The sequence below is a fragment of the Rattus norvegicus genome, chromosome 14 (assembly GCF_021556685.1).
Source record: "Rattus norvegicus strain SHRSP/BbbUtx chromosome 14, alternate assembly SHRSP_T2T, whole genome shotgun sequence".
NCBI lineage: Eukaryota > Metazoa > Chordata > Mammalia > Rodentia > Muridae > Rattus > Rattus norvegicus.
The window spans coordinates 36,522,501-36,547,992 of record NC_141547.1 but is presented as its reverse complement, the minus strand read 5'-3'; the positions used below and the strand labels follow the sequence as shown (position 1 = coordinate 36,547,992).

The 25,492-nt window shown below is 39.9% G+C and overlaps 1 protein-coding gene across 1 annotated transcript in view; it reads left to right on the top strand.

Annotated features, from left to right (window-relative positions):
- Gabrb1 (gamma-aminobutyric acid type A receptor subunit beta1) overlaps positions 1-25,492 on the top strand; it is a 477,985-nt gene that overhangs the window by 352,370 nt on the left and 100,123 nt on the right. Inside the window, 1 exon segment of the mRNA NM_012956.2 lies at positions 5,538-5,620. Within this exon segment, the coding sequence (NP_037088.1) occupies positions 5,538-5,620 (83 nt within the window).

Sequence of the window (25,492 nt, the reverse complement as noted above, 5' to 3'; positions counted from 1 at the left end):
ATTGAACTGCCTGAGGATCCAGCTATACCTCTCTTGGGCATATACCCAAAAGATGCCCCAACATATAAAAAAGACACGTGCTCCACTATGTTCCTCGCAGCCTTATTTATAATAGCCAGAAGCTGGAAAGAACCCAGATGCCCTTCAACAGAGGAATGGATACAGAAAATGTGGTACATCTACACAATGGAATATTACTCAGCTATCAAAAACAATGACTTTATGAAATTCGTAGGCAAATGGTTGGAACTGGAAAATATCATCCTGAGTGAGGTAACCCAATCACAGAAAAAAAAACACATGGTATGCACTCATTGATAAGTGGATATTAGCCCAAATGCTTGAATTACCCTAGATGCCTCAAACAAATGAAACTCAAGACGGATGATCAAAATGTGAATGCTTCACTCCTTCTTTAAATGAGGAACAAGAATACCCTTGGCAGGGAATAGAGAGGCAAAGATTAAAACAGACACAGAAGGAACACCCATTCAGAGCCTGCCCCACATGTGGCCCATGCATATACAGCCACCCAATTAGACAAGATGGATGAAGCAAAGAAGTGCAGGCCGACAGGAGCCGGATGTTGATCTCTCCCGAGAGACACAGCCAGAATACAGCAAACACAGAGGCGTATGCCAGCAGCAAACCACTGAACTGAGAATAGGACCCCCGTTGAAGGAATCAGAGAAAGAACTGGAAGAGCTTGAAGGGGCTCGAGACCCCAAAAGTACAACAATGCCAAGCAACCAGAGCTTCCAGGGACTAAGCCACTACCTAGAGACTATACATAGACTGACCCTGGACTCTGACCTCATAGGTAGCAATGAATATCCTAGTAAGAGCACCAGTGGAAGGGGAAGCCCTGGGTCCTGCTAAGACTGAACCCCCAGTGAACTAGATTGTTGGGGGGAGGGCGACAATGGGGGGAGGGTGGGGAGGGGAACACCCATAAAGAAGGGGAGGGGGGAGGGGGATATTTGCCCGGAAACCGGGAAAGGGAATAATACTCGAAATGTATATAAGAAATACTCAAGTTAATAAAAAAAAAAAAGAAGTGGTGTGACACATAACAGGTATATAAATAGCAACTTCTATATGAGCAACATCTGTTAGGTACAAAAGTCTGAGAAAATAATTATGTATAAATTAAATATTTTCATCTACACAGTAGTCCTAGATAGTGGATTGATTGATTTATGAGGACACTATGCTGCAGTAAATATTTAAAAAGATGCGAGTCTTTTATCCCGCGCTAGCGTCAGCGCCCAGAGGGACCTCATGCCACTGTGGGGTATCTATCTCAACGACTCCACACTGCCCCCAAGTACTCTCAGACCCAGGCAATCATGGCACCTTGCCACGCTGGTCCCCAGAGTTAGTTCCGGCACCAAAGGGCCATATGGAACTAACTATAATTCATCTCTGGTTAGTATCTCTCCCAGTGGCTCTCTACTAGCTGTGATCTCTCTGGTTCTAGCTACGTGGTAAAATCAAGACTCAGCAAACTGCAATCCAACAATCAGATTTATATGTTACATTCTCAATCCACAGTACAGCCACACAATAAACTCACAACCAATGGATAAAGATATAAACCTCTCACCTAGATAAGATAAATTCACCTATAGAAATCCATCCCTTAAGAAATATTCATAACAACCTGCATCTATGTAGTGATGCATGGCAAGGATCATTTACATCTGCCTCATGTTGCCTCTGTGCTCCTTTCTACCTCTCCCTTTCCTTCTAAAACTTTGTTCCCACATCCCTTTTTTCTCGTCCAATGACAGGCCTCATTTTATCTTGTGTCTGCCTTCACCTGCATAATGACATCAACCTACACTTCACCCTTTCTGTCTAATTAACAAAAAATCTTTTCTTTCAAATGTAAGCTGAACACAACTATTATCATTTTGTGATTTATAAAGTATAAAATATAGCTAAAACCCAGCCCAACATTTTATCAGTTAAACAGAACATTTAGTTATCTATTCCAGCTTAAGAAAGGCTTAAAATCTATGTTATGACCTGGCTAGCTTGTATACTATCTGGTAACTATCAAATTAAATATGTATTCTCAAAGTTGAACAGCCTGGGTAGGCCATGAGACTATTAACTAGTTTCAACCCCATCAGAAACCTGAGAACGACCAATGTTATCTGAAAATATAAAAAGCCTAACATGACTTCTGGAACTGAGGCAGGTTGAAGAGACAACTGTCTGCCGGTGCAGTGCCCTATGGAAACAGAAGAACATCAGTTTTCAGCCTTCTGACCAGGGATCTGACAGACCTCAGTGAAACAGGAATAAAGATTAGTTCATTCCGTCTCGGCAGAACTAAGCTGTCCTAACCTGTAAATTGTGTCCTCTCGAGGACAGTGCAGATCTGTAGGAGAAATAGGCAATTTCTGCCCAGTGGCCACCGAGCCACAATGTACCTCACCTGGAGGTAGAGATACTCAGCTGCTTTTTCTGTCCACAAATGGGGAGCTTTTAGGAGCAGCTATGTCGCAACGAGTGAATAGATAACAGTAAATGTCACATTCTGAGGATCTCTGACATTTTTTGAAAACTAACTATGTAAGTAATCTGGACTGTTGTCTGTTAACTATCCTAATAAATTATCTTGAAAGCACTCTAACAATAAACTTAGAGCCATGAAGTTGCTGTCTGGCCCTTAACTCACATGTTTAATCATCTCAGATTAGTTTTTTAATAGCATTAAAGGACTGGATATAAGCCTTGAATACTTAAATGTGTTAAGGTTCACACCTTTTTAATACTTACCACAAATGTCAAACCAGCGTGTTAGTCAAGAATCCACTAAAAACTCAAGATTTTTCAGCCTGAGAAAGTTTTATTTTCTAAGAGGGGGGCCTAGCGCCATGTTGAGTCACATGATGTCACAAGCGTGGGATAAAAGGTTACCTTTTCTGTAATATTTACCGCTACAGCACTAAGTCTAATGGAGCTCATTTAGGCCACCTGAGCTCACACAATTAATGAATATAAAAGTGAAAGTTAACCCGAACTACAAAGTTTTAGACAGCTGTACTGTGATGTCTTTGTGGTGAATTAATTACATTAATAATGGATATAATAAAATACCATCAAATTCAACATCACACTAAAAATTTTTTCATCGGAAATAAGTACGATTTATTTCAAGAATAGGGGGGTTGTTGGACATATACAAATCAAAGTGTAGGATACCTTCATCAACAGGATGAAGAACAAAACCTAATGATCTTCCCAAAAGATGCAGGAGAAATTCTATACATTTTCACAACAAAGACTTTCAATACCTAGGCATAAAAGAAACTTACCTCACTATAACAAAGACTGTGGAAAAACTCAAAGCTGGCCTCATAATCAGTAGATGTTGAGTTCAAAGCCAAAGAAAGGATCACATTTTCTGACATCAGATTATAATACAATTTTAAAATAAACAAAAAATCTAAGAGTGTCCTTGAAAACTAGCACATAAATGAGTAGGACCAGAGTTCCCAGATATAAAGACATAGCTACAGTCAGCTGACCAACAAAGGCACCAAGAACATACAAAGAGAAGAGATGGTCTCTTCAACAAATTTGGTTTTAAATACTAAATAACCGCATCCAAAATGTTCCAGCAAATTCAGAGACTAGCTCCAAATATATAAAATAAACCAAAAGTCAGTCAAAGATTCAAACATAGAAATAGAAGTACCAACAGGACACAAGGGGAAAGTGTGGCACTGAACTCGGTAATAGCCATAAAACAAAAATTCCAGACAACAAAAGCAAAATCAAACAGTTTGGATTAATACAAACTAAAAAATAATAATAATAATCAACTCATAATAGGAGAAAATGCTTGCAATCTATGTATTTTATAGATGGCTAATACCCAAAATAACAATCCCAACAAAAATATAATTATCTCTATTATAAAATGTACAAAAGCTCCAATAAAAAAAAACATTAGAGTCAACAGACATATACTCAACAATTCTAAGCATAGTACAAATCAGAACTGCAAAGTGGTAGCATATAACACCTGAGGGCTACGACTTAAAAAGGAAAAAAGCGAGTGCGTCAAATGAGCAAAGCACAGAGAGCCTATCATTGTTTGTGCTTCTCTTGCTCAAGGTAATTTTTGGTAACTTTCCAGCCATTTTTTATTGTTCCATGTGAATTTTAAAAATGTTTCTTCTATTTTTGTAAAGATAAATGACTGGCTGAAAGGGTAAGTTTAATGCCATGCATATCCGACTGCAATAAAATCTTTGAAAAGATATCAATTGGCATTTTGGCAGATATAGGGAGAATACTTTGTCATTCATTTTGAGAACACTAAGTCTGACTGAGGAGCATGGTCCCCAATTATTTGTCTTTTCAGCTTTTCTTCATGAAGGTTTTATAGTTTTCAGCATACAGGTCTTTCTTCTCCGATGCCAAGTCAAATCCTACGTATCTTGTTGCTTGAGTAAACAGAAGTCTCCTCTTAATTTTCTTTTTGGAGATTTCTGTGTTGGTGTATTATACAGACAACACCATTGATTTTTTCATACTCATTTTGTATCCTGTCGGTTTGTGTGATCCATATTCCAGCTCCAATACTTTTTTTTTGGTGAACTCTTGACTCTGTCTATATGGGAAAACCATCTACAACCGATATAATGTTACTTATTCCCTTCTAACAAGAGGCTAGGACTGCTAATCTGTGTGCAATAGAAGTAATAGTATTGGACATCTTTGCTCTGTTCCAGACCTTAGAAGTAGAGATTTTGATTTCTCTGCATCTCCTGAGATGATCATGTGGGTTTTCTTTTGTCACTATGGTGTAGTATGTTAATTAATCTTGCCTTTGACGTTCTTTCATTGACATCATAATAATTTTTAATGTTTGGCTGACTATTTTATAAACATGTGCACATTAGAATAGTTATGCTGATACCACCTAATCATTTTAATGAATTGTTAAATTTGGTCTAATGCAGGGGATTAAATTAAATATTCATGAGAAATACTGACCTAAAGTTTTCTTTTCTGTTCTATGCCTTTGATTAGTCTAGGAATTGAAGGGTACATACCTCATAAAGTATGTGTGTGCTTTGTTGTATTATAGACCAACACAGAAACAGAGTGTGTGCTCTTCTGATTTTTGAAAGAGATTGAGAAGAGTTAGCACCAAATTCTCTTTAAGTATAGCCATATGGTCCTGATTCCTTTTTGTTAAAGTTTTAATCACTAATCTAAACTCCACACTTTGCAATACTCACACTTTGTTTCTCCTTGAATTTGCAACTCTCTAGAAATTTATCCATTTCTATCTCTTTATCTAGGTTTTCTACTCTACTGCTGTACATTTATGGTGGTCTCCTAGGAGCTTCTAAATTTTCAGCCATTTAGTAACCATGATTTGGGGCTAGAAGGCTTAGAAATAAAATTTCACCACCTAAAATGTTTAATTTACACTTGCTTGTTGGATGGTCTCTGTGTGTCCGTGAAAAGTTCCCACTTTTATCATGTCATTCTCTCTCACCTTGTAGGATCACAACCACTGCAGCTTGCATGATGGATCTCCGAAGATACCCTCTGGATGAGCAAAACTGCACCCTGGAGATCGAAAGTTGTGAGTTACTTGCAAAGGGGATGAGAAAGAGGGATGTTTGCTTGACCCAATTAAATCCAATCCTTCTCTGAGTTAATTGGCACTGGGATATTTTTAGCAGCCACCTTTTCAAGGAATTCACAATCAGTGGCATTATCCCTAGTATTGATGGTTCAAGGGTCATTTCAGTGACATTATCTCTTTAGCCAATTAAGGAAAGTCTGCTTATTTTAATTCATAAATTTATAAACTCAGGCCTTCTTCACCTTCTCTCCTAACTTTCCAGTATTCAAACTTCAGTGGGTGAGAAGAGAAAACATTTACTCATCTGTTAACCTGAAGGATTGTAAATGGTATTTAGAACACTGTGAGAGCACTGGGTTAAAGGTGTGTTTTTACTAGCGAAAAATACATAACCATAAATGACACTTCAGTAGGCTCATGCTTTAGGTCAAAGCGTTAATGTTTTCCATGGCTGTGGGCTAATTTTGGTCTGCATTATAAGGATGTTTTTCATTAATTGTTTTCTTCATAACATGAACACATTAATTACTAAGATCTAACCTGACAAGATACTCTTGTGCCGTTGTTTTCTGGCCTTCAACCAGTGGGCATTTGAGCCCATGTGGAGAGTAGAGACAGATGATTTATTGATTTTGAGAGTCACTAAAATATACCAGAGTTCCTCCTATCACTCACTCAAAAGTGAGAAACCAGCAGATCCATATTTTGGGTGTCTAAAATACTTCCTAGAGCTAAATGCCAAGAAGAAAAGGGAAATGAAAAACTGCCAGCTAACCTGACAGTATTATTGAAGAATAAATTGTTTCTTGACTGTCCTATTAAACAGTTACGTCAACTTTGTAGTCTCATTACATAGAAGTAAAACTGTCCCTATAGAGATAGTCCTAGATCTTAACATGGTCATCCTACTACCAGTGGAATGAATAAGAAAATTAGAAATGCTCTTCAATTAATAGTTTAATGTTAAAGATCATAAAGAACCTGGTAAATACTAAAAGGCATTACTTATGAAAGTGTTAGTGGTGACTTGGTTTGCACACCAAAATGACCAAATTGGAAATAAAAACATGATAATTCATTAATGACAGATAGTACTTTATAAGTAAAACACAGCTTTGGTTCAGTAAATGAATGGGTACCTTTAATACTGGGGTAGAAATAGCAGAATAGCTGACAGCCTGGTGACAGATACGGTTCCAGTCACCTTTGACTATCTGTCCACTGATTTTTGTGACTTTCTTAAACTTTGGCTTCTTTTGGAAAATGTTGTGTTCTGAAACTGTCAGAAGAGATTCTAAGATTCTTGGCATTCATCACTCGATTAAGGAGCAATGAATTTTGCAAAGAACTTTAATAGATTCTGTATTAAAATTTATCAGCATATTCTCTCAAAATTCATATTTTCTACAATGCATAGTGAGCTTTTCTACTTTGTAGATTGACATTTTTCTAAAGATAGCATATTTCTTTATTCAAACAGGAAAGTATGTAACCTTTCAACCCATTCATCATACTGTGTAATGATCAAAATAATAAATAAGTCATGTAGGATGTCATACAAGTGAAGGCAGGTACAAGATAGAAGGAGGCCTGTCATTGGATGAGAAGGAAGGATGGGCGGGAGAAAAGTTTGAGGGAAGAGGAGGAGACTGGAATGGAAGGAGACTGGGGAAGAAGAAGCCATCGAGAGAACATGGAGGCCGATGTGTATTTACAGGTTGTTATGAATATTCTTAAAGGATGGATGTGTATAGGGGTTTGTATGTTTAGGTGGGCAATTATATCTTATCAATAGGATCAGAGGTTATTATGTTGTGTGTTCTTTCTTGTGGCAAATTAAGTTTAAGAGAGTATGTGGCAGCTGGGACACTAAGCTGCCACGGAATGGAGATGTCTATTTATGGCATGGTGGCAGCCTGCCTTGGGAACTGGATGGGTGGAGAGGTTGTTGCCAGGCTCAGAGAGAGGCCATCGGCAGGGTGATATGGGATGGAGCAAAGCGGGTGAGTGGCTTTGCTGACTAAGATTAAGATACCTACCAGATACCTTGGGGCACTGTGGTGCCAGATCTAGTGGGGGCAAAAGACACCACTTTATTTTTAATAATTTTACAGCAACAAAGAGAAATTAAATATTGCCTAAATAGGATCTGTAGAAGCAGGGACGTGATAGAAACTAAAACCTAAACAAGAACTGAGCCCATTGCATTGTATGTGTTAAGCGAACAGCACAGAACCATGGGATGCCTCTCTGATAAAAGCATTGTAACAACATCTGAGAGTTACAGTATCTAGGATGCAGAGAACTGAGCTAACCAAAGGCAGGGACTGTGGAGGGATGGGAAGTCAAACCCAGGTACTTTTACAAGCCCAGTTCTACTTCATCACAGACCTCTGCCATAAACAGGTGAGGAGGGAAGCAGGCTCCATGACTGTGTTACAGCTGCTCTCAGCACGGACAGGAACCCAGCAAAGGCAAGACAGGTCTAGATTTCCCAATATTGTCTCTGCCAAAGGTCAGAACCAATCCTAGAAACTGAAGCAGAATTTGGCTCCTAGGTCAAGTGCCAAATATTTGTAGCTGAAAGGGAGGCTAGGATATCTTACAGAGTCAGCAAACTGAGCAGTCCTTGATTCCATTGAAGACACGTCCACATTATCACCCAGAAGGCTCAGGGCTGCATAGCTCTACAGAATGCTTAAAATATTTTTATCTTAACTGTTGACTATCAGATGTAAAGAAATGTAAAATATTAAGAATAAAACTATTATGTCGTGCAGGAAAAGATGCCAAAAATGTGGAGTCTATATTTATTTGCTGACTTTTGCTTGCTTTGCTTGTTTTTAACCTTAATACTGGTTATTCCTTCGTGGTTTTTAACTCTCCATAAACAACTGTGGCATTTTATGAAATTGCACCTCCCCTATTGATAACATATTGGACTACTAGCTTAGTGAGTCTAATGTCAGTTAGATTATAAGAATGATAAAGTAGACATTGCTCAATATAAGATTGAGCCAATCAAACTTTTCGGTGACTAACCAAGTGGGAACATTGCCTACATTGCAGAATTTACTAGTTTGTATGTGCATCCCATTAAGGCTGGGATAATGCTTTCCTTGGTTGGGTTCTTTGAGACAAATTAAAGACATTTTGCTTACTTTTTCTTAATTTTATAATTATATTTATGTACAAAAAAACTTAACCAATGCATATTTAACCCAGTTTAGTGGGGAGTTTGTTTTGTTTTGTTTTATTTTTTTTAAGATTTATTATATATAAGTACACTATAGCTGTCTTCAGTCACACCAGAAGAGTGCATCAGAACTCTTTACAGATGGTTGTAACCCTGGTTCTAGGATTTGAACTCAGGGCCTCTGGAAGAGCAGTCAGTGCTCTTAACCACTGAGCCATTTCTCCAGCCCTAGAGACCAGTTCTTTAGCCTTTGCCTTTTCCAGCTTGGCAATTTGAGACATAGACTTAGGACCCAGGACGTTGCCTCCCCAGTGGTGGTGGATCTAATCCTATCTGTCCTAATAGCTTCCACCAGCTTAGCCAGAGCACCCTTGTCTTCCGAGTTCACCTGTGTGAAGGCAACAGCGGTGCATGTCTTCCTGTGGACCAGGCGCCCCAGCCTGGCCTTCCCCTTGATGATGCAGTAGGGCACCCCATTTTTTTGACACAAGGCAGACAGGAAAACCACCAGATCAATGGGAGTCTACATCATGGGCAATCACCGCCAACTGAGCCTTCTGTTCTCCACCAAGGTGGTGACTGTATTGACCCCTGCTCGGAAGACAGGTGGTGTCTTAGTTGGGACGTCCCCTTTGCCAGCAGCTTTCTTCTCAGCACGGGCCAGCAGCCTTTGCTTCTTCTCCTGCTTTGTCTCTGGCCTGTACTTGTGGGCAAGCTTAAGCAGCTGAGTCACTGTTTGCCTGTCCAGGGTCTCGGGGAACTAGTTAAGGGCAGGAGGTACTGTGAGTCGCTTATGGAGGATAGCGCTTTGCTGCTACTGCCTGATGTAGCTGGGCCATTTGACGAAGCATGTTAGATCTCCTTTGGACTGGATGTCCTGCCCAATGCCAAAGTCCTTGGGCCTTTTCTTAGAGGATTGGCCACCTTTTTGTACCACCTGTTTCTTCATGACAGCAGGGGCTGGAGCCATCTTCTTCCCCTTGGCCTTCTTTCCTTTGGGCATCTTTCTTGACTGAAGAAGAGACTGTTTTGCTTATTTTATTGCCATCTAATCAATTAAAATTGCAAAGGCCATAAAGTCTTGTTAAACTGAACATGTACTTGAACTTGGACCAGAGTAATAGCGTTATAGCCTCGAATTCCATAAAATGAAGCCATAGCGTATGGATAAATCAATAGAAGAATTTTGTATAAGGAGGATTTGAACTTGAAATCAATAAGGTTACCAAATGAAGAGTGGATAGCCATGGGCCTTGTGGAGTTAGATAGGTCTTAGGATAAGAATCATGGAGAATTATTAGGATGGCTTTTAATTTTAATTTTTTATTCTTTCCCTCTCACTTTGAGCATCAGGTGTCTTACTACATTCAAATAAGTAGAAACCAATTTCCAATCTGAAATCTGTGTTCTCACCCATATTTAACCCTTCTCATTCTCCAACACTCTTAGCAACACCTATGTTTCAGGGTAGGGAGGCATGAACAAATGACTGTTCTTCTAACATAGGGCACCCTTGGCAGACCAAAAACAAATGTCCAGATTGTTGAACTAAGTCTTTTGGGTTTCTTAGTGGAGTTAAAGGGAGAAAATCAACAAAAAGCTTACCCCAGAATGGGTGAGTTCATGAGAGCTGAAGCCCTGGAGCTCCTATGCCTTGGACTGACTCTGCTGGCTAAAGAGTCCTTTCTCACTAGCAATTGCTTAGTGCTATTATAACCCTGGGGATGGGTTTTGTGTGACTTTTTCTAGAACAATGTGAACATGCGTTTATTCACCTCAGATGGGGGTACCAATGACAGACCAAAGAAACCAATCCATCCAAGTCCAGTTTAAGGATTCAGTGAGTCTACTGAAGTTACTCATGTGTGAGGATTTTAGGTGACACAAATGCATCTCTGAAAGGTCTGCCCAGCATGGGGGATGATGATTCACAGAGCTAGCATCCCTGGAGACCTCTGCATGACCCTTTGCAGTCAGCACAACTGCTCAGTACCACATCTCAGCATTTAGTATCACTTAGATAAACTTGGGTATGGTCCTTTTGAATCTTGTAAGTTTTAAACTTCCCTGAGACTTGTGAGTTTAGTTTACTTCCCAAGCCTTGTAAGTTTGGTTTCCTTTCTAAATCTCAAACAATCTCCCTCCTGGATTTCAATTCAAAGAAGCCCCAGTTTCTTTCAAAATACTCTGCTTTATTTTGCTGCTGTTGTTGTTGCTGCTGTCACTCCTGGTGCTGCTGCTGCTGCTTTCCTATGTTCTTAATGTTTGTGCCTTCCTAAATTCACATTGGAACCTATTCATCAGAGTGATGTGATGATAACATTAGGATGATGAGTGGAGCTCACTTTAAAGAAGGTATTTCCCAGAGAGTTCCCTTGTCCCTTCTACTCAGTATATTAGGACATAACCAGAAGTATCGTATGAAAGAGAAAATGAACCCTCACCAGACACCAGAACCTATCATTGCCTTCATTTTGGACCTCCTAGAGTGCAGAACTATTAAAGCTTTGGGGTATTAATCTCTGCTGTTTATACAGTGCATAGTTTTAGCATCTACACATCCCCTAGGGACTAAGATGAATGTAGTACTTGGTGGTACTTTTTCATTCCAAATTTTATTGATTCTTTGCCCAGCTGATTATAAAGTAAAAGTAAAGAGTTCATTACATGGTTCACTACCCATTTGTTAAAACCAAGATTAATTTCTGGTAAGAGGTCTGTAAGGATAATGTATTTTATAAGTATCGCCAATAAATTTTGATGAGTTGCTTTAATTTTCAAATATAAGAGCAGTTTCAACTCCTCATATTGAACCTGCAATCCAGCACTCCTTCCTTCATACAATTTCATATGTGTGCCTTAAGATTACCTCAAAATGCAATATATACAAAAAATTGAAGAGGTTAGACTCCATGAAATCAAATAACCCTTTTTTTAAAAATGGGCTACAGAGATAAACAAAGAATTCTCAACTGAGGCATATGGAATGGCCTCAAAGCATCTAAAGAAATGTTCAACATCCTTAGTCATCAGGGAAATGCAAAGCAAAACAACCCTGAGATCCCACCTCAAACAAGTCAGAATGGCTAAGATCAAAAACTCAGGTAACAGCAGAAGTTTGTGAGGATGTGGAGAAAGATAAACACTTCTCCATTGTTGGTGGGATTTCAAGCTGGTAGAACCACTCTGGAAATCAGTCTGACAGTTCCTCAGAAAATTGGACATAGTACTACCTAAGGAACCAGCTATAGCTCTCCTGGGCATATACCCAAAAGAAGCTCCAACATATAACAAAGACACGTGCTCCACTATGTTCATAGCAGCCTTATTTATAACAGCCAGAATCTGGAAAGAACCCAGATGTCCTTCAACACATGAATGGATACGGAAAATGTGATACTTTTTTTTTTTATTATCTTGAGTATTTCTTATATACATTTCAAGTGTTATTCCCTTTCCCGGTTTCCGGACAGACATCACCCTCCCCCCTCCCCTTCCTTGTGGGTGTTCCCCTCCCAAACCTCCCCCCATTGCCACCCTCCCCGCATAGTCTAGTTCACTGGGGGTTCAGTCTTAGCAGGACCCAGGGCTTCCCCTTCCACTGGTGCTCTTACTAGGATATTCATTGCTACCTATGGGGTCAGAGTCCAGGGTCAGTCCATGTATAGTCTTTAGGTAGTGGCTTAGTCCCTGGAAGCTCTGGTTGCTTGACATTGTTGTACTTTTGGGGTCTCGAGCACCTTCAAGCTCTTCCAGTTCTTTCTCTGATTCCTTCAACGGGGGACCTATTCTCAGTTCAGTGGTTTGCTGCTGGCATTCGCCTCTGTATTTGCTGTATTCTGGCTGTGTCTCTCAGGAGCGATCTACATCCGGCTCCTGTCGGTCTGCACTTCTTTGCTTCATCCATCTTGTCTAATTGGGTGGCTGTATATGTATGGGCCACCTGTGGGGCAGGCTCTGAATGGGTGTTCCTTCAGTCTCTGTTTTAATCTTTGCCTCTCCCTTCCCTGCCAAGGGTATTCTTTTTCCTCATTTAAAGAAGGAGTGAAGCATTCACATTTTGATCATCCGTCTTGAGTTTCCTTTGTTCTAGGGATCTAGGGTAATTCAAGCATTTGGGCTAATAGCCACTTATCAATGAGTGCATACCATGTATGTCTTTCTGTGAGTGGGTTAGCTCACTCAGGATGATATTTTCCAGTTCCAACCATTTGCCTACGAATTTCATAAAGTCGTTGTTTTTGATAGCTGAGTAATATTCCATTGTGTAGATGTACCACATTTTCTGTATCCATTCCTCTGTTGAAGGGCATCTGGGTTCTTTCCAGTTTCTGGCTATTATAAATAAGGCTGCGATGAACATAGTGGAGCACGTGTCTCTTTTATATGTTGAGGCATCTTTTGGGTATATGCCCAAGAGAGGTATGGCTGGATCCTCAGGCAGTTCAATGTCCAATTTTCTGAGGAACCTCCAGACTGATTTCCAGAATGGTTTTACCAGTCTGCAATCCCACCAACAATGGAGGAGTGTTCCTCTTTCTCCACATCCTCGCCAGCATCTGCTGTCACCTGAGTTTTTGATCTTAGCCATTCTCACTGGTGTGAGGTGAAATCTCAGGGTTGTTTTGATTTGCATTTCCCTTATGACTAAAGATGTTGAACATTTCTTTAGGTGTTTCTCAGCCATTCGGCATTCCTCAGCTGTGAATTCTTTGTTCAGCTCTGAACCCCATTTTTAATAGGGTTATTTGTTTCCCTGCGGTCTAACTTCTTGAGTTCTTTGTATATTTTGGATATAAGGCCTCTATCTGTTATAGGATTGGTAAAGATCTTTTCCCAATCTGTTGGTTGTCGTTTTGTCCTAACCACAGTGTCCTTTGCCTTACAGAAGCTTTGCAGTTTTATGAGATCCCATTTGTCGATTCTTGATCTTAGAGCATAAGCCATTGGTGTTTTGTTCAGGAAATTTTTTCCAGTGCCCATGTGTTCCAGATGCTTCCCTAGTTTTTCTTCTATTAGTTTGAGTGTGTCTGGTTTGATGTGGAGGTCCTTGATCCACTTGGACTTAAGCTTTGTACAGGGTGATAAGCATGGATCGATCTGCATTCTTCTACATGTTGCCCTCCAGTTGAACCAGCACCATTTGCTGAAAATGCTATCTTTTTTCCATTGGATGGTTTTGGCTCCTTTGTCAAAAATCAAGTGACCATAGGTGTGTGGGTTCATTTCTGGGTCTTCAATTCTATTCCATTGGTCTATCTGTCTGTCTCTGTACCAATACCATGCAGTTTTTATCACTATTGCTCTGTAATACTGCTTGAGTTCAGGGATAGTGATTCCCCCTGAAGTCTTTTATTGTTGAGGATAATTTTAGCTATCCTGGGTTTTTTGTTATTCCAGATGAATTTGCAAATTGTTCTGTCTAACTCTTTGAAGAATTGGATTGGTATTTTGATGGGGATTGCATTGAATCTGTAGATTGCTTTTGGTAAAATGGCCATTTTTACTATATTAATCCTGCCAATCCATGAGCATGGGAGATCTTTCCATCTTCTGAGGTCTTCTTCAATTTCTTTCCTCAGTGTCTTGAAGTTCTTATTGTACAGATCTTTTACTTGCTTGGTTAAAGTCACACCGAGGTACTTTATATTATTTGGGTCTATTATGAAGGGTGTCGTTTCCCTAATTTCTTTCTCGGCTTGTTTCTCTTTTGTATAGAGGAAGGCAACTGATTTATTTGAGTTAATTTTATACCCAGCCACTTTGCTGAAGTTGTTTATCAGCTTTAGTAGTTCTCTGGTGGAACTTTTGGGATCACTTAAATATACTATCATGTCGTCTGCAAATAGTGATATTTTGACCTCTTCTTTTCCGATCTGTATCCCCTTGATCTCCTTTTGTTGTCTGATTGCTCTGGCTAGAACTTCAAGAACTATATTGAATAAGTAGGGAGAGAGTGGGCAGCCTTGTCTAGTCCCTGATTTTAGTGGGATTGCTTCAAGTTTCTCTCCATTTAGTTTAATGTTAGCAACTGGTTTGCTGTATATGGCTTTTACTATGTTTAGGTATGGGCCTTGAATACCTATTCTTTCCAGGACTTTTATCATGAAGGGGTGTTGAATTTTGTCAAATGCTTTCTCAGCATCTAATGAAATGATCATGTGGTTCTGTTCTTTCAGTTTGTTTATATGATGGATCACGTTGATGGTTTTCCTTATATTAAACCATCCCTGCATGCCTGGGATGAAGCCTACTTGATCATGGTGGATGATTGTTTTGATGTGCTCTTGAATTCGGTTTGCCAGAATTTTATTGAGTATTTTTGCGTCGATATTCATAAGGGAAATTGGTCTGAAGTTCTCTTTCTTTGTTGTGTCTTTGTGTGGTTTAGGTATAAGAGTAATTGTGGCTTCATAGAAGGAATTCGGTAGGGCTCCATCTGTTTCAATTTTGTGGAATAGTTTGGATAATATTGGTATAAGGTCTTCTATGAAGGTTTGATAGAATTCTGCACTAAACCCGTCTGGACCTGGGCTCTTTTTGGTTGGGAGACCTTTAATGACTGCTTCTATTTCCTTAGGAGTTATGGGGTTGTTTAACTGGTTTATCTGTTCCTGATTTAACTTCGATACCTGGTATCTGTCTAGGAAATTGTCCATTTCCTGAAGATTTTCAAGTTTTGTTGAATATAGGTTTTTATAGTAAGATCTGATGATTTTTTGAATTTCCTCTGAATCTGTAGTTATGTCTCCCTTTTCATTTCTGATTTTGTTAATTTGGACGCACTCTCTGTGTCCTCTCGTTAGTCTGGCTAAGGGTTTATCTATCTTGTTGATTTTCTCAAAGAACCAACTTTTGGTTCTGTTGATTCTTTCTATGGTCCTTTTTGTTTCTACTTGGTTGATTTCAGCTCTGAGTTTGATTATTTCCTGCCTTCTACTCCTCCTGGGTGTATTTGCTTCTTTTTGTTCTAGAGCTTTTAGGTGTGCTGTCAAGCTGCTGACATATGCTCTTTCCTGTTTCTTTCTGCAGGCACTCAGCGCTATGATTTTTCCTCTTAGCACAGCTTTCATTGTGTCCCATAAGTTTGAGTATGTTGTATCTTCATTTTCATTAAATTCTAAAAAGTTTTTAATTTCTTTCTTTATTTCTTCCTTGACCAGGTTATCATTGAGTAGAGCATTGTTCAATTTCCACGTATATGTGGGCATTCTTCCCTTATTGTTATTGAAGACCAGTTTTAGGCCGTGGTGGTCCGATAGCACGCATGGGATTATTTCTATCTTTCTGTACCTGTTGAGGCCCGTTTTTTGACCAATTATATGGTCAATTTTGGAGAAAGTACCATGAGGAGCTGAGAAGAAGGTATATCCTTTTGCTTTAGGATAGAATGTTCTATAAATATCCGTTAAGTCCATTTGGCTCATGACTTCTCTTAGTCTGTCTACATCTCTGTTTAATTTCTGTTTCCATGATCTGTCCATTGATGAGAGTGGGGTGTTGAAATCTCCCACTATTATTGTGTGAGGTGCAATGTGTGTTTTGAGCTTTAGTAAGGTTTCTTTTACGTATGTAGGTGCCCTTGTATTTGGGGCATAGATATTTAGGATTGAGAGTTCATCTTGGTGGATTTTTTCCTTTGATGAATATGAAGTGTCCTTCCTTATCTTTTTTGATGACTTTTAGTTGAAAATTGATTTTATTTGATATTAGAATGGCTACTCCAGCTTGCTTCTTCTGACCATTTGCTTGGAAAATTGTTTTCCAGCCTTTCACTCTGAGGTAATGTCTGTCTTTGTCTCTGAGGTGTGTTTCCTGTAGGCAGCAGAATGCAGGGTCCTCGTTGCGTATCCAGTTTGTTAATCTATGTCTTTTTATTGGGGAGTTGAGGCCATTGATATTGAGAGATATTAAGGAATAGTGATTATTGCTTCCCGTTATATTCATATTTGGAAGTGAGGTTATATTTGTGTGCTTTCATTCTCTTTGTTTTGTTGCCAAGATGATTAGTTTCTTGCTTCTAGGGTATAGCTTGCCTCCTTATGTTGGGCTGTACCCTTTATTATCCTTTGTAGTGCTGGACTTGTAGAAAGATATTGTGTAAATTTGGTTTTGTCATGGAATATCTTGGTTTCTCCATCTATGTTAATTGAGAGTTTTGCAGGATACAGTAACCTGGGCTGGCATTTGTGTTCTCTTAGGGTCTGTATGACATCTGTCCAGGATCTTCTGGCCTTCATAGTTTCTGGCGAAAAGTCTGGTGTGATTCTGATAGGTCTGCCTTTATATGTTACTTGACCTTTTTCCCTTACTGCTTTTAATATTCTTTCTTTATTTTGTGCGTTTGGTGTTTTGACCATTATGTGACGGGAGGTGTTTCTTTTCTGGTCCAATCTATTTGGAGTTCTGTAGGCTTCTTGTATGCCTATGGGTATCTCTTTTTTTAGGTTAGGGAAGTTTTCTTCTATGATTTTGTTGAAGATATTTACTGGTCCTTTGAGCTGGGAGTCTTCACTCTCTTCTATACCTATTATCCTTAGGTTTGATCTTCTCATTGAGTCCTGGATTTCCTGTATGTTTTGGACCAGTAGCTTTTTCCGCTTTACATTATCTTTGACAGTTGAGTCAATGATTTCTATGGAATCTTCTGCTCCCGAGATTCTCTCTTCCATCTCTTGAATTCTGTTGGTGAAGCTTGTATCTACAGCTCCTTGTCTTTTCTTTTGATTTTCTATGTCCAGGGTTGTTTCTATGTGTTCTTTCTTGATTGCTTCTATTTCCATTTTTAATTCCTTCAACTGTTTGATTGTGTTTTCCTGGAATTCTTTCAGGGATTTTTGCGATTCCTCTCTGTAGGCTTCTACTTGTTCTCTAAGGGAGTTCTTTATGTCTTTCTTGAAGTCCTCCAGCATCATGATCAAATATGATTTTGAAACTAGGTCTTGCTTTTCTGGTGTGTTTGGATATTCCGTGTTTGCTTTGGTGGGAGAATTGGGCTCCGATGATGCCATGTAGTCTTGGTTTCTGTTGCTTGGGTTCCTGCGCTTGCCTCTCGCCATCAGATTATCTCTAGTGTTACTTTGTTCTGCTATTTCTGACAGTGGCTAGACTGTCCTATAACCTGTGTGTCAGGAGTGCTGTAGACCTGTTTTCCTGTTTTCTTTCAGCCAGTTATGGGGACAGAGTGTTCTGCTTTCGGGCGTGTAGTTTTTCCTCTCTACAGGTCTTCAGCTGTTCCTGTGGGCCTGTGTCTTGAGTTCACCAGGCAGGTTTCTTGCAGGGGAAAAGTTGGTCCTACCTGTGGTTCCAAGGCTCAAGTTTGCTCGTGGGGTACTGCCTAAGTCCTCTCCGCTGTGGCAGCAACCGGGAAAATCTGTGCCGCTCCTTCCGGGAGCCTCCGTGCACCAGGGTTTCAGATGACGTTTGGTGTTTCCCTCTGGCGCCTGGATGTGCACAGAGTGCAGTCTCTTCTGGTTTCCCAGGCGTGTCCGCCTGTCTGAAGGTTCAGCTCTCCCTCCCACGGGATTTGGGTGCAGAGAACTGTTTATCCGGTCTGTTTCCTTCAGGTTCCGGCAGTGTCTCAGGCGCAGGGGTCCTGCCGCTCCCGGGCCCTCCCCTATGGGAACCCAGAGGCCTTATACAGTTGCCTCTTGGGCCAGGGATGTGGGCAGGGGTGGGCAGTGTTGGTGGTCTCCTCCGCTCTGCAGCCTCAGGAGTGCCCACCTGATCAGGCGGTGAGGTCTCTCTCCCACGGGGTTTGGGAGCAGGGAGCTGCTGCGGTCCGGGATCCGCCGGTGTGGCAAATGTGATACTTTTACACAATGGAATACTACTCAGCTATTAAAAACAATGGCTTCATGAAATTCTTAGGCAAATGGATGGAACTAGAAAATATTATTCTGAGTGAGGTAACCCAATCAAAGGGAACATACATGGTATGAACTTGGTGATAAGCAGATTTTAGACCAAAAGCTCGGACTACCCAAGATATGATTCACAGACCACATGAAGCTCAAGAAGAAGAAAGACCAAAGTGTGGATGCTTCAGACCTTCTTAGAAGAGGGAACAAAAATCCTCACAGGGGGATATATGGAGACAAAGTGTGGAGCAGAGACTGAAGAAAAGGCTATTCAGAGACTGCCTCAACTGGGGGATCCATCCCATACACAGACACCAAAACCAGACAATATTGTTGATGCCAAGAAGTGCATGCTGGCAGGAGCCTGATATAGCTGTCTCATGAGAGGCTCTGCCAGAGCCTGACAAATACAAAGGTGGATGCTCACAGCCAACCATTGAACAGAGAATGGGGTCCCCAAAGGAAGAGTTAGAGAAAGGACGACTGAAGGAGCTGAAGGGGGTTGCAATCCCATAAGAAGAACAACAATATCAACCAACCAAATTCCCCAAAGTTCCCAGGGACTAAACCACCATCCCAAGAGAACACAGGGATGGACCTATGGCTTTAACAGCATATGTAGCAAAGGATGACCTTGTCAGCATCAGTGGGAGGAGAGGCCCTTGGTCCTGTCAAGGTTCGATGCCCCAGTGTAGGGTGATGTCAGGGTGGTGAGGTGGGAGGCAGTAGGTTGGTGGGTAAGGGAGCACCCTCATAGAAACAGGGGGAGGGGGTAGTGGGTTTCTGGAGGAGAATATCCAATAAAAGAAAAAAATTACCTCAAAATTATTATGAATGTGTCACCCAAGAGCAAAATAGAAGAAAAGCTAGTATTCTAATTCCTTCAATGATTAACATTATGATTTTGCCTTATCATGATCCATAAACTGCCTACACATTACCTGTATAAACTAGCATGAAGTCATCAGGCAATAGTAAAATTCAGTGACACCTGGTTATTTTCTTAGGGTTTGTATAATAAAAGCATAGTCCTCATGTACTAAGTTAATGGACCACTCAGTCTGTTAGTCACACAGTGGTACTATTCTACTTCAATGCTCGTTTGTAGCAATGTGTACACAGAACTCCAAGCAATGTTTGATTATAAAACAAATTTTATAAAATAAAATTGTTTTCTCACCCACAAACATGACAGATAAAAAAGAATCTATACCCAGCAACTTAACCTACTGTAAGAAATTGATATTTTTACAGAATTGAAATGCTACGTTTTATTTATGTAATGTAATATAACAACACTTGTAAATAAACTCAAAATAGTCACTATGTCCAGACATCAGACCCAAGTAATTCTATAAACGAATCAAGAATGGGCCCTAAATTAAAAACCTTATTAAGATAATTTAATTCAGACTGAGTAAACAGGGCCCTAAGAAAAAAATTTAGAGAGCTATAACCACCATTTCTGGATATTTTAAGCAGTGTGATACAGGAGACAAAAGTCTTCAAAGTGTGATAAATGGGATTCTGCAGGAAAATAAAGTCAATAGAGAAGAAGGAAAGGAGCCAAGACAGATACAGAGATATAGATTAATTATACAGACTCGGACCATGCAATTTTAGAGGCTGGCAAATCCCAAGATATGCGGGAGGAGTCAGTACCTCAAGAGCTAATGGTAGTTCCCATCCTGATACAAACACCAAAGAACAAACAGCCACTCAGCTCCAAAGCCAACTGACCCAGGTAGAACCAGTGACCAGTCAGTCCAAAGGTGGGAATGAACGAAGCTGATGTCCAGTTTGAGGGAAAGCAGGAGAAATTCACTGAGAGAAGAGTCAGGTTTTTTTTCTCTTCTATTCAAATATTTAGGTAATTGGGAAAGGTCCAATATTGGAAAGGCAACCTGTTCGCCTCATTCTACTGACTTAAGTAAAGAATCTCACAGGAACAGCAAAAGGTCATATAACTTAAGCACCACATGATCCAGTTAGTTCCAGTCAAAACCAACCTAGCATGGCAGTATAGGTGCATTCAATTGTATCTGACTAACGCGTCATGAGTTCTGAGCCCACATGGCTCAAGTAGCGCTCGGGGATTTCAGTAAGGGAGATTTAGAATTTAAGAGAAGTCATTTCAAATAAGTAGCAGTGGCTATTCATGAAGTAAGTGCCTGCCTAAGATGAAAACTTCTTTTCCCAGGGAGACATGTCAATTAAATTGGAAATGGCTGCCTACCGTTAACAATGCAGTAGATATCCTCAGTAGGAGACCAGTTTTATTTTATAACCTTCAGGGTCTCTTTCAACCCCCGAACTAGAACTCCTGGACTTCATTCATTCACCAGTAAATTACTTTATGCACCTGCCTAAATAATGTTAGTGTTGGAGTGGTTCTGATGTATTAAGCTAAGCTGAACATAGGAAAAGGGTTATGAATGCACGAATATATAAATACAAGAAAAATATGCAATGAGTGGTGCGTAACAGCAGAAACCCTAGCACCATTCTTACTTGATCTCTCCCTGCCAAATCATTCATTTCCATCTGAAAATAATTTAAAAATAAGATCTACCATGCCCTGCATGCTTTCTATTCATGGTTATTAAACACTAAAAACTAAGAGAAGTAAATTGAACTTCATGAATGATTCATGGGTTCCCTTGCTTCGTGTCCGCATTGTCAAGGAAATTAGCAGCCGTGGATATCTCCTTAGATAAATTTGATTTTGTCATATTCAGTAGGCTACATAATGAAAATGAATATTCCAAATTATCTTCTTAGAAATGTTAATACATTTTAGTGCCTGTAAGCTTTTTTGATGAGTAGAGGGGGGTGGTTGGAGGATGGGAAATTTTTCTGAATTAATTTATTCCTCTATCCAGCCTCCTTTTTTGTTCCCCCTCGCTCTCCCTCTCCCTCTCTCCCTCCTTTTCTCTCATTCTCTCCATCTCTCTTTCCCCAGACCTCTCACCCCCCCTCTCCCTCCAAATTATCCAATCTTTTGCAAGCTAACACATAATTCAGTGGAGAAATAGAGTTCTGAGTAGAAAAATTAGTTTTGCAATCAATTTTTTGATAAAGCGACCCTCAGAGCTATTCAAGTTGACATTATAAACAATTTATTTTCCATATATGAGAAAACTTTGTATAGATTGTTAAATATATATTTGACATATTTCAGCTTCTGAAAATGTCAGCTACTTTCTTTTTAATATTAGAAAGGTTAACCATTTGCTATTAGCACAATCAAAATGCACAATAGAAATATACAGTAAGACTCACTGCTTCATCTAAATATTACCAAGATTAACTAAAGACAACATTCATGGTAAATATCTAATCATCTAGCATTAGAAAGCTGTATTAACTTAGGACTTCAATTCACTTGAGATCCAAACTTGTGATAATAATGACAGCTGATATTATTGATTACACACTATGGTCAGGGACTTTACAAAGATCCCCCATCGAGTTCTCATCACACAGAAAATGGACTCGACGAATCAAGATGCTAACTTATTAAATCTCAAAGTCTTAATATTATCAATGGGACTTTACCTCAATCTGACTTGTTCATCTAAGACTTAATATTATGACTTCTTAAGAAAAAGATCTCTGCCCTTGTCAGGTTCTTCTCTCTGGTTGTCTAATTACACTGGTGACTTTCAGGGGACTCTAGGCAGAGAGCAGATCTGAGGGTGGGGGAAGCATATTTTAATTGGTTCTCCTGTTCATTGGATATACTCCAGTTCAACTCTTATAGGGGCTGTTATTTTCTGGCCTTCTTGCCAGAAACACTAAATAGTGATCTATATTAGTAATTAACATGATTTTACTGGACCACTCCTGTAAGTAAAACCTACCACAACAATCATAATTCCTTTTTCTCCTACATCACTACACATAGAGCTCCTGAGTCTGTGCAGTTCTGGGCCTGTGTGCTCCAATCATCTTAGAGATTCCAAATCCAATGTGTTCATAAGTATGTACATGAACAAGCATCTACAAACCTGGGAAAAGACATAGGCATATACTTTGTCTTTTATTGGGGTTCTCTAAATGGGAAGCAGAATGGAAGCATAGAAACAGGAGAAGAAATTTTGGCAAAGAATAGCTGGTTTGGAGGAAGGAATCACTGACCAGATCAAAGGGAAACTGTCAAGATGTTATTTAGTGTTTGCCATGTAACAGAAGCCTCCGTTTTCTGGGGTTTTTTGTTTGTTTGTTTGTTGTTTTTTGTTCTTCAAAAGCACATGCTTTGAAACAGATTGACAAGTAGATTGACTACATTGTACAATGGATTCTTTGCTTCAAACACACACACACACACACATATATACATACATATATATATATATATATATGTCAACCAGCTTAGATATAGCTCAGTCAGTAAAGTGCCAGCATTGCAAGCACAAGGATCCCAGTTCAATGTCCAGAACCCACTTTTTAAAACATGTCTAGTGCGATGTGTAGTGCTTGGAATCCCACTGCTGAAGATGGAAACGGGGAGAGCCCTGGGGGTTTCTGGATAGCCAGCCTAGCTTTCTTGATGAGCCCAAGGCCAGTGAGATATACTAAAAAAACTGTAGACAGTGCCTAAGGATCCACACCTGAGACAGTCTGTATGTCCACATGTGTGTGTGCACACATGTAAACCAACACACATAAATAATGTCTACATACATACACATGAAGGTTAACTTGTTTATAGGTTGCTACTCTAATTTCAATATGTACAAGACTCATTAATATAAGTGTGATAAATGAGACAAGAATTTATGTAATGAGCCTCTGAGATGGAAAATTTCTTTGGAGAGAGGATCATGGATACTATCACTGCAGTGAAATTCTCTCATGTAAGGGGAAAAAGAGAGCTAGCAAAACTTTATAGTTGAATAAATATGTCACTATAGGCTTTTCAGAAACAGTGCATCAAACTGAAATCATTTGCTGTATCTATTTGTTTCAATCACAGAATTAAGAACATCTGTATCAGGGTTCATCCCCCACTCACAAGTGCTAACAATTGTGGATAGTTCAGAAGGGGAGCGTGCTCACCCAGCCCCCACATTACTGCATTGATTCCAAAAGGAGCCTACCCCCATGTCTTATATTATATTGATCTACAATTCCTGGGAAAGAAAATCAAAAGCATCCATGGCTTGCTTACTGCTGCTGTATAATCCCCAGAGCAGGAAATGGAAACGTGTCTGTTAGCTCCTGGCAGCTCATGTCAGGGGTCACTTGGAAACATGGAGAAGATAGAGACTCAGACCTAGCTCTGTGGGGCTGCATAGGATCCCAGAAGCCAAGTGTGTGAACACCTTCAAGATGGTGCTGATATCAAGGGTTCATAGTCCACAATTTGAGTTGCAAGGTTCTGCAGAAGGGAACAAAATCTAGCTAGCTGTAACAGGGCCTCACCTGTGCTCTTCAATCTACCTCTCCAGCCTGCCTGCCACCCACTGTGGTTGACATAATTAGCTGCAGGCCTATGTCACACTGGTTGCTCTGCAATGGCTTCAAGAGAATTTAGGTTTTAAATTAACTGAGACACAGAAGTCATTTCCTAGTGACCTAAATAGCTCCCAAACACTGAACTCTGATCAGCTCGGAATTGAAGCACCTTGGGTGTTTGACATCTGTAGCTTTACTTCTCATAGTGAGGGGAGTCTCAAATGCAGGGTGCCATCAGCACTCTTTGCTTCATTAAAACACATTTAATTAAAATGTAATTATTTCACTTTCTCCTTTCCTCCCTCCAAACTCTCCCATGGACCTTTTCTTTAACACCTAGCTACCCCTACAGTCCCACCCCCATCGTTAGCCTCTTTTTGTTATTGTTGTTGCATAAACATAAATATAGCCATATATAAATACAATCAGCCGAGTCTGTTACTGTGGCTGTGTGTACATGATTTCAGGGCTGACTACTTACTACTTTGTACTAGAAGCATAATTAGCTGGCACATTGCTGAAATACCCTCTCTCAGCAGCCATCAATCTATAGTTTGTGAGTGCGAGCCTGAGAGATTATTTTTCCTCTTCCAATTTGCACTTCTATTGATATTGTAATCCAAATAGACAACCATCAAAACATGAGTGCCATGGTTGCACTTTTAGGGATATCTTTCTATGTTGATTGTAGTTATGGTTTGTTGACGTCACAGCTGGATAGCACAATTGATGCTTTCCTCCCTTGGCAGCCTACATAGTGCTTTCTAGTACTACAGATGCTAGTGTGGAGAAGGGGGCTTGCAGTTAGAATCAGTTCGTAATCCTCAGAGTCCTGTGTCTGAAGTATGAAGTGTCTTTAGCAATGTGGACCTACTTCCAACCTCTATGAGGCAACCAAGAACAACAGCAGTGATCTATATGGTTTGGGGGCATCAGTTGGGCTTTTCTGAACAGCAGCTCGAATGGAGGTTTCTCATTACTGGTTCTGGAGTTTCTGTTAAGATACTCTTTGGCTATTTAGGGGAGCACTGACAGTCCAAGTGAAATAACTTCATGTAGGATGCTTGATTTTGAGTGTGTGTACTTGTTTTATTCATTATTTTATGCTAATGTGATTCCTTGGGGCTTTATCAAACCTCCTTAGTATTATTTGCCCCTCCTTCTTCCCTCTATGTATTAACATTCCCCTCCACCTTCCCTTCCCCCACCCCTTCCATAACACCTATCTATTCTCCTTTCCCTTTTACTTTCCCTGTTTCGGTAGTTACTCTCTAAGTTATATACTCACATCTGAAAATTTGGAGCTTGAAATCAGATTCACATTAGAAACACAGTGTTAGGGTAAATAGGTTA